Below are 16,254 nucleotides of genomic sequence, written 5' to 3'. Positions count from 1 at the left end.
GTGCCTTACCTATATGTTTAATTTATTTCCCTCAGCCAAAAATCCCAGCATCTACCCTAGGAATAAGGTTACATATGTTAATTTTGGACTTGACAGGAATTCTAAGCCCTTAAGCTTGGTTTCAAACTACAGCACAGCTTCCTCGAACGTTGAGACTTTATCTGCCGAGTTCAACACACAACTAATTTCTGGGAAAAAGAAAAAACTCTTCCAAGTAGCAAATGGCTTAGAAATAGCTTTTTTTTAAAAAAAAAAAAAGAGGAAGCTTAAAAACTCAGCTCCTTCAGGAGCTTTCTTTGCCCCACAGTACTTCTTCAGACAGCCCATATCAAAGAAAATTATTTATGCCGATGCGGCATCCTCGTCGTCGCCTTTTATTTCCACACACAACCTCCCCCCCCTTCCCTTTTCAAGTCTGCTTGCGTCTGGTTTAGCACATTAAAGGATGCAAAACGTTAAGAAATTCCATCATCAGCTCTCAGCACAAAATGCAAGGCAGCTCTCTATTCCCAGAGGAGTTCATTACACAGCCTGGAAGTCAGCCCTTCTGAAAGCGCTGCCCTCCCACACAGATAAGCATCGCCCGAGACGGAGCTGCAATTAGCATCGCTAATATCATCGCTGAGGCAGAGGCAACAACGAAACCCTGCAGATAGCATTTTCAATTTCTGCATTTCCTTTTAGGATTAGCAAGGCTTCAAAATCAGGAGAGTGTCACCACTCTGTAGACCTGGGACAAGGCTAAGTCGCTTTAGAGCTCTGCACCCTGTCACTACCTCCTGGTAAGACAGCATCAACTTCTGGCCTGACACATCAAACGCTGTAGAAAGAGCCAGGGGAGAATGAGAATTAATGACTGCCCTCTACCCACTGACAGTAGGAGATCATCTATCAGTGTCACTGAGCTGCTGCAGCTCCATGTCCTGGACTTAATGCAGACACTGCTGGACCTGGAGTAACAGTTTAGAGTTTGGAGCTGGCCTGTGGCAGCTGGAGCGATAGACCCTGAAGTTCGAATGAACAGAGAGGGCTCCGCTTGCTTTCTTCTCTTGATGAATACATGAAGGGCAAACACCAGGAGGATGGAGCCAGGCTCTTCACAGAGATGTGTTTGAAAGAGTCCAGCACAGAGCCACTAAGATAATTAATGGAGTGCAACATCTTCCTTACAAGGAAAGGTTGATGGAGCTGGGGGGCTTTAGCTTGGAGGAGAGGAGACTGAGGGGTGACTTCATGGATGTTTATGAAGATGTGAAGGGTGAGTGTCAGGAGGATGGAACCAGGCTCTGCTCAGAGATGTGCAACCACAGGACAAGGGGCAGTGGGTTCAAGCTGGTGCAGAGAAGGTTCCATGTAAAGCAAAACTTTTTTGCTCAGAGGGTGACAGAACATTGGGACAGGCTGCCCAAGGGGGTTGTGAGGTCTTCTCTGAAGACATTCAAAGCCCACCTGGATGCACTCCTGTGTGTCCTGTCCTAGGTGATCCTGCTGTGGCAGGGGAGTTGAACTCAATGATCCTTCAAGGTCCCTTCCAACCCCTAACATTTTGTGATCCTGTTATTCTTATATTAATGGTGGCTGCAATGCTCACTGCTTCAAAACATGTCTCCTGAACAACAGCACAGCCTGGATACAGGGACACTGACAGAGGAATCCACGTGTAGACATAATTTACAGCATGTAAAAGCAAAAGGGAAATCACAGTGACAGCTCTGTCACAAACATCACTTTCAAACTTGTTCATGCCTTTTCGCTTGCACAATTACGCAGCACATTGGCCAGCCAGAAACACTGCTGCACAGAAGCAGCTGTACAACTACATCTGTGACTTGATAATCACAGAACCACAGAAACATTCAGGTTGGAAAAGTCCCTCAGCATCACCAAGTCCAACCCAGAATTCTACTCTACAAGGTTCACCCCTAAAACACAGCCCCAGGCACCACATCCAAACGACTTTTAAACACATCCAGAGTTGGTGACTCCACCACCTTCCTGGGGAATGCCTGAACACTCTTGCCATGAAAAAATGGTTTCCTAATCTCCAGCCTTAACCTACCCAGTTGCAGCTTGATTGAAGTTGTTCCCTCTTGTTCTGTCCCTAATGATTTGTGAGAAGAGACCAGCACCAACCTCTTCAAAACCTCCTTGCAGGTAGCTGCAGACAGCCATGAGCTCTGCCCTCAGCCTCCTCTGTTTCACACTAACCAGCCCCAGCTCGCTCAGTCTCTCCTCATCAGATTTATTCTCCAGCCCTTCCCCAGCTTCTTTGCCCTCCTCTGCACTGGCTCCAGCACCTCCACATCTCTCTTGTATTGAGGTGCCCAAAGCTGAACACAATACTCGAGGTGTGGCCTCACCAGAGCTGAGTGCAAGAGGACAATCCCCTCCCTGCTCCTGCTGGCCACAGCATTTCTAACCCCAGCCAGGATGCCATTGGCTTTCTTGCCACCTGGGCACACTGCTGGCTCCTATTCAGCTGCTGGTCCATTACAACCACCCAGTGCTGCAAGACAGATTCTAATCCAAATTCTAAGTCCTATTTTTTTTCAACTACACACACACTGCCCCTTGGAATTCAGTCTGCTCTGAATTTATCAACCTTCTGTATTTCTCTCAGATACTGTTAGGTTAAATTTTCCCATCAACAGCCTCCTCAGTATTTTTAACCAAAAAAAAACCCCTTTTCATTCCTGACTGGCAGTCATTTCCAATTAACAACCTCCAGCTCCAAAATTTCTTATTCATGACTTTGCATTTTCTGCCACTAAATATTCTTCCAGTCTCATTATTCTGTTCCTCAGTGACTTTAGTCACTTTTCTCCTTCATTTGTTTGCCAGAACATGCCTAGTTTCTGATTCAGAATTCTTAATGACAGTATAAAGTTAATATTCAGAACCTTCACTTGTTGCTTTCCATACATTTTCCTCCAAAATTATCCACTCTCCCTTTCTATGCATAGGGAAATGCAAAAGGATTATGGCAACTGTTTTTCCTCCTAATGAATGATCATAGTTTAGACTGAGCTCAAACTTTAGTTTTTCCTGGTGTATAATCAAGGATAAAAGATGCCTTCAACTAACAGATGGCAAATTCAGAACCAATGTAAAACTACATTTTCTATCTGATGTATTACTAGACTGTGAAACTCTGCAACAAGCATGGATTCAGCAAGGTTAAAAAAGAATATCCAGTTACAGAGATTTTCTTGACTGCCTTCCAAGGTTTTAGTTACTTCAGAGTGTTGTAAGGAGTTTGCTTCTTCAGTTCTAAAAGGATATTAAACTTTATGAGTTAAATTCTAAGTCATGTTGTTGTCATCATCTGACCTACAACAATGGGTAAATTAATCTAACAACTACTATCTGTTGAAGAGTTCTTAGAGTGCAGCTCCAGAGAGGAGATTCTGCCACTTTGCTCCGGTGAGACCTCACCTGCAGTGCTGCATCCTGCTCTAGAGCTCTCAATAGAGGAAGGACATGGAGCTGATGGAGCAGGGCCAGAGGAGGGACACCAAAATGCTCAGGGGGTTGAAGCAGCTCTGCTACAGAGATAGGCTGAGGGAGCTGGGGGTGTGCAGCCTGCAGAAGGGGAGGCTCGGCTCTGGGCAGACCTAACAGCAGCCTGCCAGTGCCTGAAGCGGGCTGCAAGAAGGCTGCAGAGAGACTGTTTGCAAAGGGCTGCAGGGACAGGATGAGGGCAATGGCTTCAAACTAGAGCAGAGCAGATTGAGGTTGGATGTTAGGAATAGGTTCTGCACTATGAGGGTGCTGGAACACTGGAGCAGGTTGCCAGGGGACATAGCTGCAGGCCCATCCCTGGAGATATTGAAGGTGAGGCTGAACAAGGCTTTGGGCAACCTGATGCAGAGATACAGGCTGGGGTTGGAGTGGCTGGAGAGCAGCCAGACAGAGAGGGATCTGGGGGTGCTGATTGATACCCGCCTGAACATGAGTCAGCAGTGTGCCCAGGTGGCCAAGAGAGCCAGTGGCATCCTGGCCTGCATCAGGAATGGTGTGGTCAGCAGGAGCAGGGAGGTCATTCTGCCCCTGTACTCTGCACTGGTTAGACCACACCTTGAGTGCTGTGTTCAGTTCTGGGCCCCCCAGTTTAGAAGGGACATTGAGATGCTTGAGCGTGTCCAGAGAAGGGCAACGAGGCTGGGGAGAGGCCTCGAGCACAGCCCTACGAGGAGAGGCTGAGGGAGCTGGGATTGGTTAGCCTGGAGAAGAGGAGGCTCAGGGGGGACCTTATTGCTGTCTACAACTACCTGAGGGGTGGTTGTGGCCAGGAGGAGGTTGCTCTCTTCTCTCAGGTGGCCAGCACCAGAACAAGAGGACACAGCCTCAAGCTATGCCAGGGGAAATTTAGGCTCGAGGTGAGGAGAAAGTTCTTCACTGAGAGAGTCATTGGACACTGGAATAGGCTGCCCGGGGAGGTGGTGGAGTCGCCGTCCCTGAAGCTGTTCAAGGCAGGATTGGACGTGGCACTTGGTGCCATGGTCTGGCCTTGAGCTCTGTGGTAAAGGGTTGGACTTGATGATCTGTGAGGTCTCTTCCAACCCTGATGATACTGTGTGATACTGTGTGTGATACTGTGTGGATCCTTTCACTACCTGACACCCTAAAAAGTCCCTTACCATGCCATTCTTCCCTGAATGAGCTTATGCCACTACACTCCATGAAGGTGCCTGTAATCTCCCCAAGAGAACCAGCAGCACAGGACATGATGTTAGAAGTGTTTGGAGAGAAAGATAACTAACTAACCAAACCAATAATCAGTGGTACTTGTCACTTGAACATCAAGTACCCAGGCAGGTACATCATTTATCTGGATCTAATTAGAACATTTCAGGATACAGTCCAATACCCCAAGATTAGTATTCAGAGCACAAGCTACATAATAAGCATTTTAATGCATTATCTGTTTATAAATAAAGATAAGAACTTCCTTAGAAGACATTCTGTTCAAATATTGAAACAGTTACATATGAATAATCAGTTAAGCAGTGCTTTTCAAAGAGCTCAGAATCGTGACCACGAAAGTTGGTGAGCTCTCAAAAGGCCTCAGAACTGTGAAGCTTCAAGCCTGCTACTCCACAAAATACTATACTGGTAACTCACCTCCTCAACAGTATCACATCAGCAGGCACTTAAGAAAGGGACACAAACCACAGGTTCCTTCTAGCATTTCTTTTCCCTTTTGACTTTGTTATAGGCACATGTAAATGAGGAACCACAATCTAGAGTGAGAATGCCTTTCTTGGCCAGTCAAGTCCATTTGGATCCAGACTAGGGATGATATCATAGAATCAATCAGGTTGGAAAAGACCTATGAGATCACCAAGTCCAATCTATTACCCAGCACCATCTAAGCAACTAAACCATGGCACCAAGTGCCTCATCCAGCCTCCTTTTAAACAGCTCCAGGGATTGGGACTCCACCACCTCCCTGGGCAGCCCATTCCAATGCCAATCACTCTCTCTGGCAAGAACTTCCTCCTAATAGCCAGCATAAACCTCTCCTGGCACAACTTGAGGCTGTAATGGGGACTCCAGAACTGGATGCAGTACTCCAGGTGGGGTCTCAGCAGTGCAGAGGGGGAGAATCACCTCCCTCACCCTGCTGGCTACACTTCTCCTGATGGAGCCCAGGATATCTGGTTGGCCCTGCAGGCTACAAGTGCACACTAGTGGCTCTGCTTGTTTGCCTTAAGACATTTGCAAGCCACCACATCTGCATGAGTATTTTTCAACTATAACAGACTTTGGCAGGAACTACCTGTTCTACTTTTTGGTTTTGATGTGGTTTTTCTTTAATAGCTGCTTCACCATAATTGAAGAACTGAAGAGCCACACTATTATGATCAGAATTTATCTGCATATGTACAGATGTGAGAAATAAAAAAGGTACTCATGCAAAGGCAAGAAAATTAGCTGCACCCCTTAATAGCTTGCATTTAGTTCAGGTCACATTTTACCAGTACAAAATCCAGCCCTGTTTGATTGTATTAATTTGAATTATTCACCAGAGGTTTAAAGGCTTTTTATTATTCTTAGTGCTAACAGCCTTTTCTTCTTTTTTTCCTTTCCCCCTCCAAAACCAATGTCTCATTACTTTTACCAACTCTACTCCTGTCTGAACATTCAACACCACTCATTAGGAGAAACATCTGCTACAAACAGCATTAATGAGATACATATCAAGGGATGCAGCAGGCTCCTAACCACCTGGGTTAATCACTTTACAGTACAAAATTGATAACACAGACTCCCAGAGTATGCCTTGAACACACTGTTACAATTAGCATACTCAGAGAGCAACTGCTATTTGGCCAATGGGATGAGATTTAACAAGGCCAAGTGCACAGTTCTATGCTTTGGCCACAACAACCCAAAGCAGAGCTGCAAGCTTGGGAAAGAGTGGCTGGAGAGCAGCCAGGCAGAAAGGGACCTGGGGGTGCTGGGAGAGAGTAGCTGAACGTGAGCCAGCAGTGTGCCCAGGTGGCCAAGAGAGCCAATGGCATCCTGGCCTGTATCAGGAACAGTGTGGCCAGCAGGACAAGGGAGGTTATACCTCCTCTGCACTCAACATTGGTCAGGCCACAGCTTGAGTACTGTGTCCAGTTCTGGGCTCCTCAATTCAAGAGAGATGTTGAGGTGCTGGAAGGTGTACAGAGAAGGGCAGCAAGGCTGAGGAGGGGCCTGGAGCACAGCCCTGTGAGGAGAGGCTGAGGGAGCTGGGGGGGTGCAGCCTGCAGAAGAGGAGGCTCAGGGCAGAGCTCATTGCTGTCTGCAGCTCCCTGAAGGGAGGCTGTAGCCAGGTGGGGTTGGTCTCTTCTGCCAGGCAAGCAGCAATAGTCTGAAACTGTGCCAGGGGAAGTATAGGCTGGACGTTAGGAGGAAGTCTTCAGTGAAATCAGCCTCTGCACCTCAGTTAATCTACAAATCCACAAATAAAGGCTTCAGCCATGAAACCTCCTCAAAAAACTACTCCTGCTGGATGGCAGAATTTGAGAAGTTTGTGTAAGTTGAGTAAATATCTCAGATGAGTTATTTAAGTAAAACACATCTCACCTTGGTTAAGTGAGAAGGTATAATATAAAGTTATTAGTTAAGCATCTGTCTTCTGTAAATCAAACCAGGTTGATGAAGCAGCAGTGAAGGAGATAGAATGAAGCAAAACAAAACATTGTGCAAGCCAAGGAATACTGTAACATGCTAACCCTAGACTGCTGCATCTCAGCCACATTTGACAGAATAGCTTCAGAGCCACTTAATGACACTTCATCTCCAGATGAGCAAGCAGAAGATCCATACAGGGATCTGCACTAACTGATGTCTTCATATTAAATGCAGGAAGGTCATGCCTGTCAACACAGGCAATCAGAATAATTGATGGAAACCTATTTCATTATATAAGGAGTTTGGATCATTGGAGAACAACAAAATAATTAGAAGCACAGCCAACATAAAAGCTGTCATGGTCATTTTTCATTGCTGATTTGGATAGCTACCAAGGACAGACTCTGACTGGCCAAATAATAGCTCAGGTTTTCATCTTTAGTCTATCTCTCACAACATTCCCTCAGCTGATTTACATTAACGCTGGGTTTTGGAAGCATCATTTTCTTCTCTGGGTACCCTATCAGTCTGAGTGTGTTCTGGGCTTCAGAGTCACAGAAAGGAGGCCGTAGCCAGGTGGGGTTGGGCTCTTCTGCCAGGCAACCAGCAACAGAACAAGGGGACACAGCCTCAAGTTGTGCTGGGGGAGGTACAGGATGGATGTTAAGAGGAAACTCTTGCCAGAGAGAGTGATTGGCATTGGAATGGGCTGCCCAGGGAGGTGGTGGAGTTGATGTCCCTGGAAGTGTTCAAGAAAAGACTGGATAAGACACTTAGTGCCATGGTCTGGTTGATTGGATAGGGCTGGGGAACAGGTTGGACTGGATGAGCTTGGAGGTCTCTTCCAACCTGGATGACTCTATGATTCAAGTAAACTCAGCCAACCTAAACTGACCATGCAGGAGTCAGATGGAAGGCTCTGCATGTATTATGCTTTTAATCCCTACTCTCCTGAGCCGAGCACCCAGGCTGTGCTTACTGAAAGATACAAGAAGAAGAATCAAAACACAGATAAGGCTCTCACTTCTACTTCCACTGGGGAACTGGCTGAGCTGCATCTCTCTCTAGCCTCTTTGACTAATCCACTTTGCTTCCTAAGCCCCCCTGACTGACCTCCATTCTTCCTTGAGACTGGGGTAAGGTTGAGAGAGGTAGGGAGAAGGTGAAGGGGCAGTTGGAAGCCCCTCCTGGGGACTCAGGTTCCTGGGAGGGCTGTTGTGTTTCTGTATTCCCTTTTCCCTTGTCTATTTCTGTCTATAATTGTATATACTGCAAATATCTGCTTGTCTATTGAGCTAAGCTGTAAATATAAGCTTCATTCAAATTCCAGAGCTGCTGGGTATAGTCTGGGTGATTTCCAAAGTGTGGGGGGGGTGGGAAACACCCAAACCATCTACTTGGTCGACAGACAGGAAAGGGTTATGGAGAAGAATCAACATCCATACATTTAGCATTCACTCTGCAGAACAGCTCCTAAGAAGAACCTCAGTCACGAACTCCAGCAAATGGAGACAGCAAATAAATTTCTCTCTGGAGTCACTTTTGTTGCTAGAATACACTTTGTCCTTTGAACAAGTGAATTCACTTTGCTGAGTAAATCCAAGCCACCTACCCAATTTGCTGTGTGTTTGCTGGTTGGTGGTGGAGGGTTTTTTTCTCCATTCAAAATGAACTTACCGAGTGCCGTCTGCTTTCCAGCTAACTTTGTATGGCTTCTGCTCCAAGAACTTTATATTTTGTTTGTCCATGGAAACAGGCTGTGCTCCAGGGAATCCAGACCTACCAAAAAAAATCATTTTAAACCCCAGTTTACTAATGTTCTGCAACAAAAAGACACACAAGGGAATGCATTTTTTGACGTTAAACTGATGTCACACCTCGTACCAGACTTGCTGCAAGGTTAACTTTGAGTTTGCAAGAGGAATCAAATGTGTGTCTGTTAGGAGTATTTGTTCAGGACAGAATATGAAACTCTGCTGAACTTCAAAGTTTTGCCTTTCAAAATTACAAGCAGTAGCACCAGCGTGGTAGGAAGCTGTGAGCAGCTCCCTAGATCATCAGCTTTAGGAGTTCAGAATCTGAGACACTAAAATCAATGTTCTCACTCACACTGGACACAATTCAAGCTGGGTATAAAAATGAGCATTACACCTCAATACCAAAGTGTAACAGGAGCTGTATAAATCAGTCTGCTGGCTTGAGCAAGCACTAAATGTTGTATCTGGACTAGACTCCATCCGGAATTTGCAGGGCAAGGATTCACCTGGAGATGTTTTGTTATGTCAATGGAAAAACACTTTTAGGCTCTTATTTCTTAATATAAAGAGTTGATGATTCCATTTCATAGTCCAAGGCACCCTTGTGTGGTTTTGAGGCTTGTCTTTTGTTGTTTTTTTTTAACCAATCCATCCAAAACATACTAATCCTTTGTTGTTTTTACAAGGAGCTGTTTCCTCCTGCAGAATCAGAAGCCTTTATTTCTAGACAGTACAAATAAAACAGTTCTAAACGATCTCATACCCTTCCCAGCCACAGAACTGCTGGCATTTTTGCTGGATTCCTCCTAACTTTGGTTGTGTTGTCACCTGGGTCACAAATTTCACTGCTATTCCTTCCAAGAACACTGCACCCTAAAGAAATTTAAAAAATGATCAGCAATTAACATAACAGTTATGATAATAAAAATAATAATAACCACAACCTCCTCCCCACAATCACCACCTCTGCCTCACAACCACCTCCTCCCCACAATCACCTCCTCCTCCCTACAACCACCACCTCCCCACCACTACCACTGCCTCCTCCCCCACAACCACCACCTCCTTCTCCCCCACAACCACCTCCTACTTCTTCCCCATAACCACCTCCTTCTCCCCCACAACCACCTCCTACCTCTTCCCCACAACCACCTCCTTCCCCCCCACAACCATCACCTCCTTCCCACCAGCTCCACACAACCACCACCACCTCCACACAACCACCACCACCTCTTCCCCCACAACCACCTCCTTCCCAACAACCACCACCTCCTCCTCCCCACAACCACCCATTATCAAACCAAACTACCAGACAGCAGATCAGAACACATCCACAGAAGATGGAACATGTTTTTGCAACTTGATCCTCACAAGCAATGCTAATTCAAATATTCTTTATAAGATTTATGCCCAAACCCCAAGATAGATCAACTGGAGCTTCACCAGGAATGTCACTAGTGAGCCACATTATGAAACCAGGAACTGAAAGGAGTTATTTATGGAGGAGGAAATAATAACTAAAATAATTTTGAGAGGAAGTATTTTTTTTTCCCTTTAAAAAGCAAACATACTAATATCAAGTATTTTAAGGGCCAGGCTGGATGTGGCTCTGAGCAACCTGGTCTAGTGAGTGGAAGATCATAGAATCAATCAAGTTGGAAGAGACCTCCAAGATCATCCAGCCCAACCTAGCACCCAGCCCTGTCAAAACAACCAGACCATGGCACTAAGTGCCTCAGCCAGGCTTTGCCTCAACACCTCCAGGGAGGGCAACTCCACCACCTCCCTGGGCAGCCCATTCCAATGCCAATCACTCTCTCTGACAACAACTTCCTCCTAACATCCATCCTAGATCTCCCCTGGCACAACTTGAGGCTGTGTCCCCTCATTCTGTTGCTGGTTGCCTGGCAGAAGAAACCAACCCCCACCTGCCCATGGCAGGGGGGTTGTAACTAGATGATCCTTGAGGTCCTTTCCTACCCTGACAATTCCACATTCTGTGTGATTTAACAGCAAATTGGTCACATAATAAAATTTGCAGTGATCAAATTAATCATCCTTTAGTACCCCAAAATATCATAAGGTAGTGCAAGACACCTATTTGTGGCTTGACAATCTGAACTTTATCTTGTAAGCCCAGAGAAAATCATTGTCCATTAAAGGACACAAAACTGGCAGAGGTCCTTGTGACACCACTTCAAGTGTGTCTTAATTACAACCTCAAAATAAGTCATCTAGAAACTAAAGACAAAACTGCCCTAAGAAATGTCAAATACTTCTTTTTAATGTATTAAGTAGTGCCACCACATCAACAATTCTGTTCTTTCCTGGATGCATGGGAAGTCAGAGCTGCTCAGTGACAGCAGAGATGCTGCATGGGAGCTACATGTTGAGTGGCTTGGTAATTAGTGAACTACTGGGAAACACCTTTAGACAAAAGGCTTACAGTGTTGGGAGTTTTTTAATAGTATCTCAGCAGATGAAGCCATCAAGTCCCACTTCTCCTCCTCTAAATCTCAGAGATGCACATTCTCAATTAAATATGTTAATTACATCAGACCAAGATGGTAATTATCACATGAGAAGTTCAGTTACATGGATTTCACCTCCACCTGAAGGGTGATCTACCACATTTGCAGGTCTCAAAACTTACAACCTACACTTCAGGAAAAATGAGTGAATGAACAAAGCTGCTGCTGCAGTTTTGAGGCTAATGTCTTAATTGTCAATAAGAACATGCCAGGGGATGAGAGAGTTCAGGGGATGGATTCTCAAGGGGCTGAACAAAATATAAGAGATATGTTTATCCCATTCCATTGGTCTAGGAAAACTCTACATAGCTTGGAGTTGAGAGTGTTCTCTCTTTCTCCTGTTTTCCTCCTTTCACACCTCATGAGCTTTTGTTTCAGTTCTTCTTCGTGAAATTTAACAGTGCCAAGTGTAAGGTCCTGCACCTGGGTGGGCACAATCCCCAGCACAACTCCAGGCTGGGTGGCGAACGGCTGAGAGCAGCCCTGAGGAAAAGGACCTGGGGGTCTCAGGTGATGAAAAGCGAGACTGAACAAGCAGCACAGCTCCAAGGCATCATTGCCAGCTGAAGTCCACCACCTGGCTTTCACTATCTGTATTTTCCTGCTTAGACATCACCACTGTTTTCCTTTTACAGCCTGTAACCTAGTTCTTCTCACCAAAACATTCTAGCTAGCTTCACACTAGCACAGTTTTTGGAGCACAAATCCTGAGACTCCTGACCAGTGAGTAGCCTAACTCTCCTTACCCAAGCTTGTAAAAGTTTATGCTTGACCTTTCAGCAGCAGTTTGTGCTGCCAGGCTCTCTAGTTAGAAACCTTTCTAAAGGCTTTTCCTAAACCACCTGTCTCTACATATATACATTCTGCAAAGCAGTTTTACCAACTGCATCACAGAATCTGTCTGTGTTGATTGTAAGTAAGTTTGGGGAAGTTTTCTTTGTATAATTAATAAACTATTCAATAATGATGTTTTACATCAACCTCGTTGCAATTCACTCCTACCCCAGATTCAACCCTCTCCTTAACATCCTAAAGGCACCTGGCCTCGAACCATCACAGCAGCGCTGCAAACCTACACCTCCAGACAGCAGAAGGAGAAAATCTGAGCGAGAGGTATTTACCTGAGACATTTACAAGGAACCACAAAGAGACTGTATCCATCTCTACTGAGTTAAGAAGCAGTCCAATCTGCCAGCCAAGAACCATGGCAAAGAATTCTCCCCGTTCTTTGTCTTCATGTCAAAGACTGTTCCTGCAGAGCTGCAAAACTGAATTATACGAATGTGCATATAAACTAAGATGGCCTTTTCTTTCACCAGGTCTCTAGCTCATCATCAGCTTCTTGTTAGCAATATGCTGATTCGTATAATTGAGCTTCCAGCTTTCCAGAGCAACAAACCCTCTGGTGGCAGATAACAAAAGGCCTGGGAAGCCAATACCAAGATTCCTCTTAGACAGAGCAGCTTTGTTTTATACTCGCGGAGAGAGGCTGTCCTTAGACTTCATCATCACTCAAAAGGCAAATTAAAATAACAGTTTGGAGCTTCCAGCTCAGATAATTCTTTTTTTTTTCTTAGATCTCCATGTTTTAGCAGGAGGCTAACAGAGTTTAGTGGCCATATCCCTGAATATACTTTCCCTACAGGTTTGTGCAGCGTTGGCGATATTTTTATTGCAGCTATTTGAGAGTTTTCAAAGTTGACCTTGCTTCTGTGTGCAGTTCTGGAGCCCCCAAAATAAGGCTGTGGAACTGTCTGAGCCAGTCCAGAGGAGGTCACAAAGATGCTCAGAGGGCTGCAGCAGCTCTGCTATGAGGACAGGTTGAGAGAGTTGGAGCTCTGCAGCCTGGAGAAGAGAAGGCTTCCAGTTCTTGGAGTAGCCTGGAGTAGTATCTGAAGGGGCTACAGCAAGGCTGGGGAGGGACTACTGACAAGGTCAATGGCATCCTGGTCTCTATCAGGAGCAGTGTGGCCAGCAGGACAAGGGAGGTTTTTCTGCCCCTGTACTCAGCACTGGTTAGGTCACACCTTGAGTGCTGTGTCCAGTTCTGGGCTCCTCAGTTCAAGAGAGATGTTGCAGTACTGGAAGGTGTCCACAGGAGGGCGACAAAGCTGAGGGGCCTGGAGCACAGCCCTGTGAGGAGAGGCTGAGGGAGCTGGGGGTGTGCAGCCTGCAGCAGAGGAGGCTCAGGGCAGAGCTCATTGCTGTCTACAACTACCTGAAAGGAGGCTGTAGCCAAGTGGGGTTAGTCTCTTCTGCCAGGCAACCAGCAACAGAACAAGGGGACACAGTCTCAAGTTGTGCTGGGGAAAGTATAGACTGGATGTTAGGAGGAAGTTGTTGCCAGAGAGAGTGATTGGCATTGGAATGGGCTGCCCAGGGAGCTGGTGGAGTTGCCCTCCCTGGAGATGTTGAAGCAAAGCCTGGATGAAACACTTATTGCCATGGTCTGGTTGATTGGCCAGGGCTGGGTGTTAGGTTGGACTGGCTGAGCTTGAGGTCTCTTCCAACCTGGCTGATTTGATGGTCTTGTAATGACAGGACAAGCAGTAATGGGTTTAAACTGGCACAGGAGAGACATAAACTGGATGCTAGGAAGAAGTTGTTTGCAGTGAAGGTGGCGAGACACTGGCAAAGGTTGTCCAGGGAAACTGTGGCTTCTCCCTCCCTGGAAGTGTTCAAGGCCAGGTTGGATAAAGTGACCTGTTCTAGTAGGAGGTGTCCCTGCCTATGGCAGGGGGTTGGAACTGGGATGATCTTTGAAGTCACTTCCAACCTAAACCATTCTATGCTTCTCTGACTCTTTGGACTACATTTTGATTGAGGCTAATTTCTTCCACTCTCCATTTGTAAACAGTTTTGAGCAGCTGCAGTAACAAACTGTAGTTTGCAACAACACATTTCATATGAGGATTTCCAAGTGTTTACAAACAAACACCTCAACACACAAGTGAAATAACTCAGCATTATGCAGAAAGAACTGAATCTATTTTTGCACTCAGCAAACATTCTCCTCTATTTTATCTGCAAAGAAAAACAATGAGTCAGGAATTTGGAGACAACTGGACTTGATGATCTGTGAGGTCTCTTCCAACCTTGGTGATACTGTGATACTGTGATTAGTCTTCAGATGATACAAGTATCCACTTTGCACTTAAGTATCAGTTCTGTACTATGGGAACTACAGTAACTGACTTCGTTAGAATTATGCCCCTATTACAAGAAAGATCTGGAGGTGCTGGAACATGTCCAGCAAAGGACCACAAGGATGATCAGAGGGATGCAGCTGCTCTGCTATGGAGACAGACTGAGAGAATTGGAGTTGTTCAGTTTGGAGAAGAGAAGGCTCTCAGGAGATCTCATTGTGGCCTTCCAATATCTGAAGGAGGCTACCAGAAATCTACTGAGGTACTTTTTAGGATGTCAGGTAGTGATAGCATTAGGGGAAATGGAGCAAAACTAGAAGTGGGTAGATTGAGGTTGGATGTTAGGAAGAAGCTCTTCAGCATGAGGGTGCTGAGACACTGGAACAGGTTGCCCAGAGAGGTGGTGGAAGCCTCATCCCTGGAGGTGTTTAAGTCCAGTCTGGATGGAACTCAGAGCAATACGAACTAGTGTGAGGTGTCCTTGCCCATGGCAGGGGGCTTGGAACTGGATGATCCCCAAGGTCCCTTCCAGCTCTGACCATTCTATGATTTTTTAGTCAAAATCATACCAGTAAGTGCCCAGCCATAACCTTTATCATGACACAGTTAAGGCAGCTTTGAATGAAGTAAAATGTCAAAGCTGCCTTGGGTTTTTTAAGGTCATATTAGTTTTTGCTAATCCAATTCTCAATCCTCCACAATTCCCAAAACTAAGAATCCTTACCTAAATCAGATTGTTTTTTACTTCAGTGCTTAATTTCATCCCCAGAGATACACAGAGAAACACAAAAGTGAAAGCTGTTTACACACATTCCCTCCTAACATTTGATCTCTAAACAAGGAGTAAACAATTTTAAAGCAGTTTACTATTTCAGTTCAGTAGAAAATGTTTGGTTTAGAAACCTTTTGAGCCCCTTTGGCACGGAAACCTTTTGAGTCCCTTTGGCACGGAAACCTTTTGAGTCCCTTTGGCACGGAAACCTTTTGAGTCCCTTTGGCACGGAAACCTTTTGAGCCCCTTTGGCACGGAAACCTTTTGAGTCCCTTTGGCACAGAAACCTTTTGAGCCCCTTTGGCCTGGACACCTTTTGAGCCCCTTTGGCACGGAAACCTTTTGAGCCCCTTTGGCCTGGACACCTTTTGAGCCCCTTTGGCACAGAAACCTTTTGAGCCCCTTTGGCCTGGACACCTTTTGAGCCCCTTTGGCACGGAAACCTTTTGAGCCCCTTTGGCCTGGACACCTTTTGAGCCCCTTTGGCACGGAAACCTTTTGAGCCCCTTTGGCCTGGACACCTTTTGAGCCCCTTTGGCACGGAAACCTTTTGAGCCCCTTTGGCCTGAAAACCTTTTGAGCCCCTTTGGCACGGAAACCTTTTGAGCCCCTTTGGCCTGGACACCTTTTGAGCCCCTTTGACACGGAAACCTTTTGAGCCCCTTTGGCCTGAAAACCTTTTGAGCCCCTTTGGCACGGAAACCTTTTGAGCCCCTTTGGCCTGGACACCTTTTGAGCCCCTTTGGCCTGAAAACCTTTTGAGCCCCTTTGACACGGAAACCTTTTGAGCTCCTTTGGCCTGGACACCTTTTGAGCCCCTTTGGCACGGACACCTTTTGAGCCCCTTTGACACGGACACCTTTTGAGCCCCTTTGGCCTGGACACCTTTTGAGCCCCTTTGGCACAGAAACCTTTTGAGCCCC

The 16,254-nt window shown here is 45.9% G+C and overlaps 1 protein-coding gene across 2 annotated transcripts in view; it reads right to left on the bottom strand.

Moving 5' to 3' along the window:
- The window catches only part of RNGTT (RNA guanylyltransferase and 5'-phosphatase), a 188,583-nt gene that overhangs the window by 149,462 nt on the left and 22,867 nt on the right, over positions 1 to 16,254 (bottom strand). For both annotated transcript variants that reach the window (XM_064169255.1, XM_064169256.1), the window contains exons 7-8: positions 9,646 to 9,755; positions 8,803 to 8,904 (exon numbers count right to left, since the gene is read on the bottom strand). In XM_064169255.1, the coding sequence (XP_064025325.1) occupies positions 8,803 to 8,904; positions 9,646 to 9,755 (212 nt within the window). The remainder of the gene's footprint in view (positions 1 to 8,802; positions 8,905 to 9,645; positions 9,756 to 16,254) is intronic.

This window comes from Pogoniulus pusillus, chromosome 31 (genome assembly GCF_015220805.1).
Source record: "Pogoniulus pusillus isolate bPogPus1 chromosome 31, bPogPus1.pri, whole genome shotgun sequence".
NCBI classification, from domain to species: domain Eukaryota; kingdom Metazoa; phylum Chordata; class Aves; order Piciformes; family Lybiidae; genus Pogoniulus; species Pogoniulus pusillus.
The sequence above is the reverse complement of the archived record's forward strand: the minus strand, read 5'-3'. Positions and strand labels throughout refer to the sequence as shown.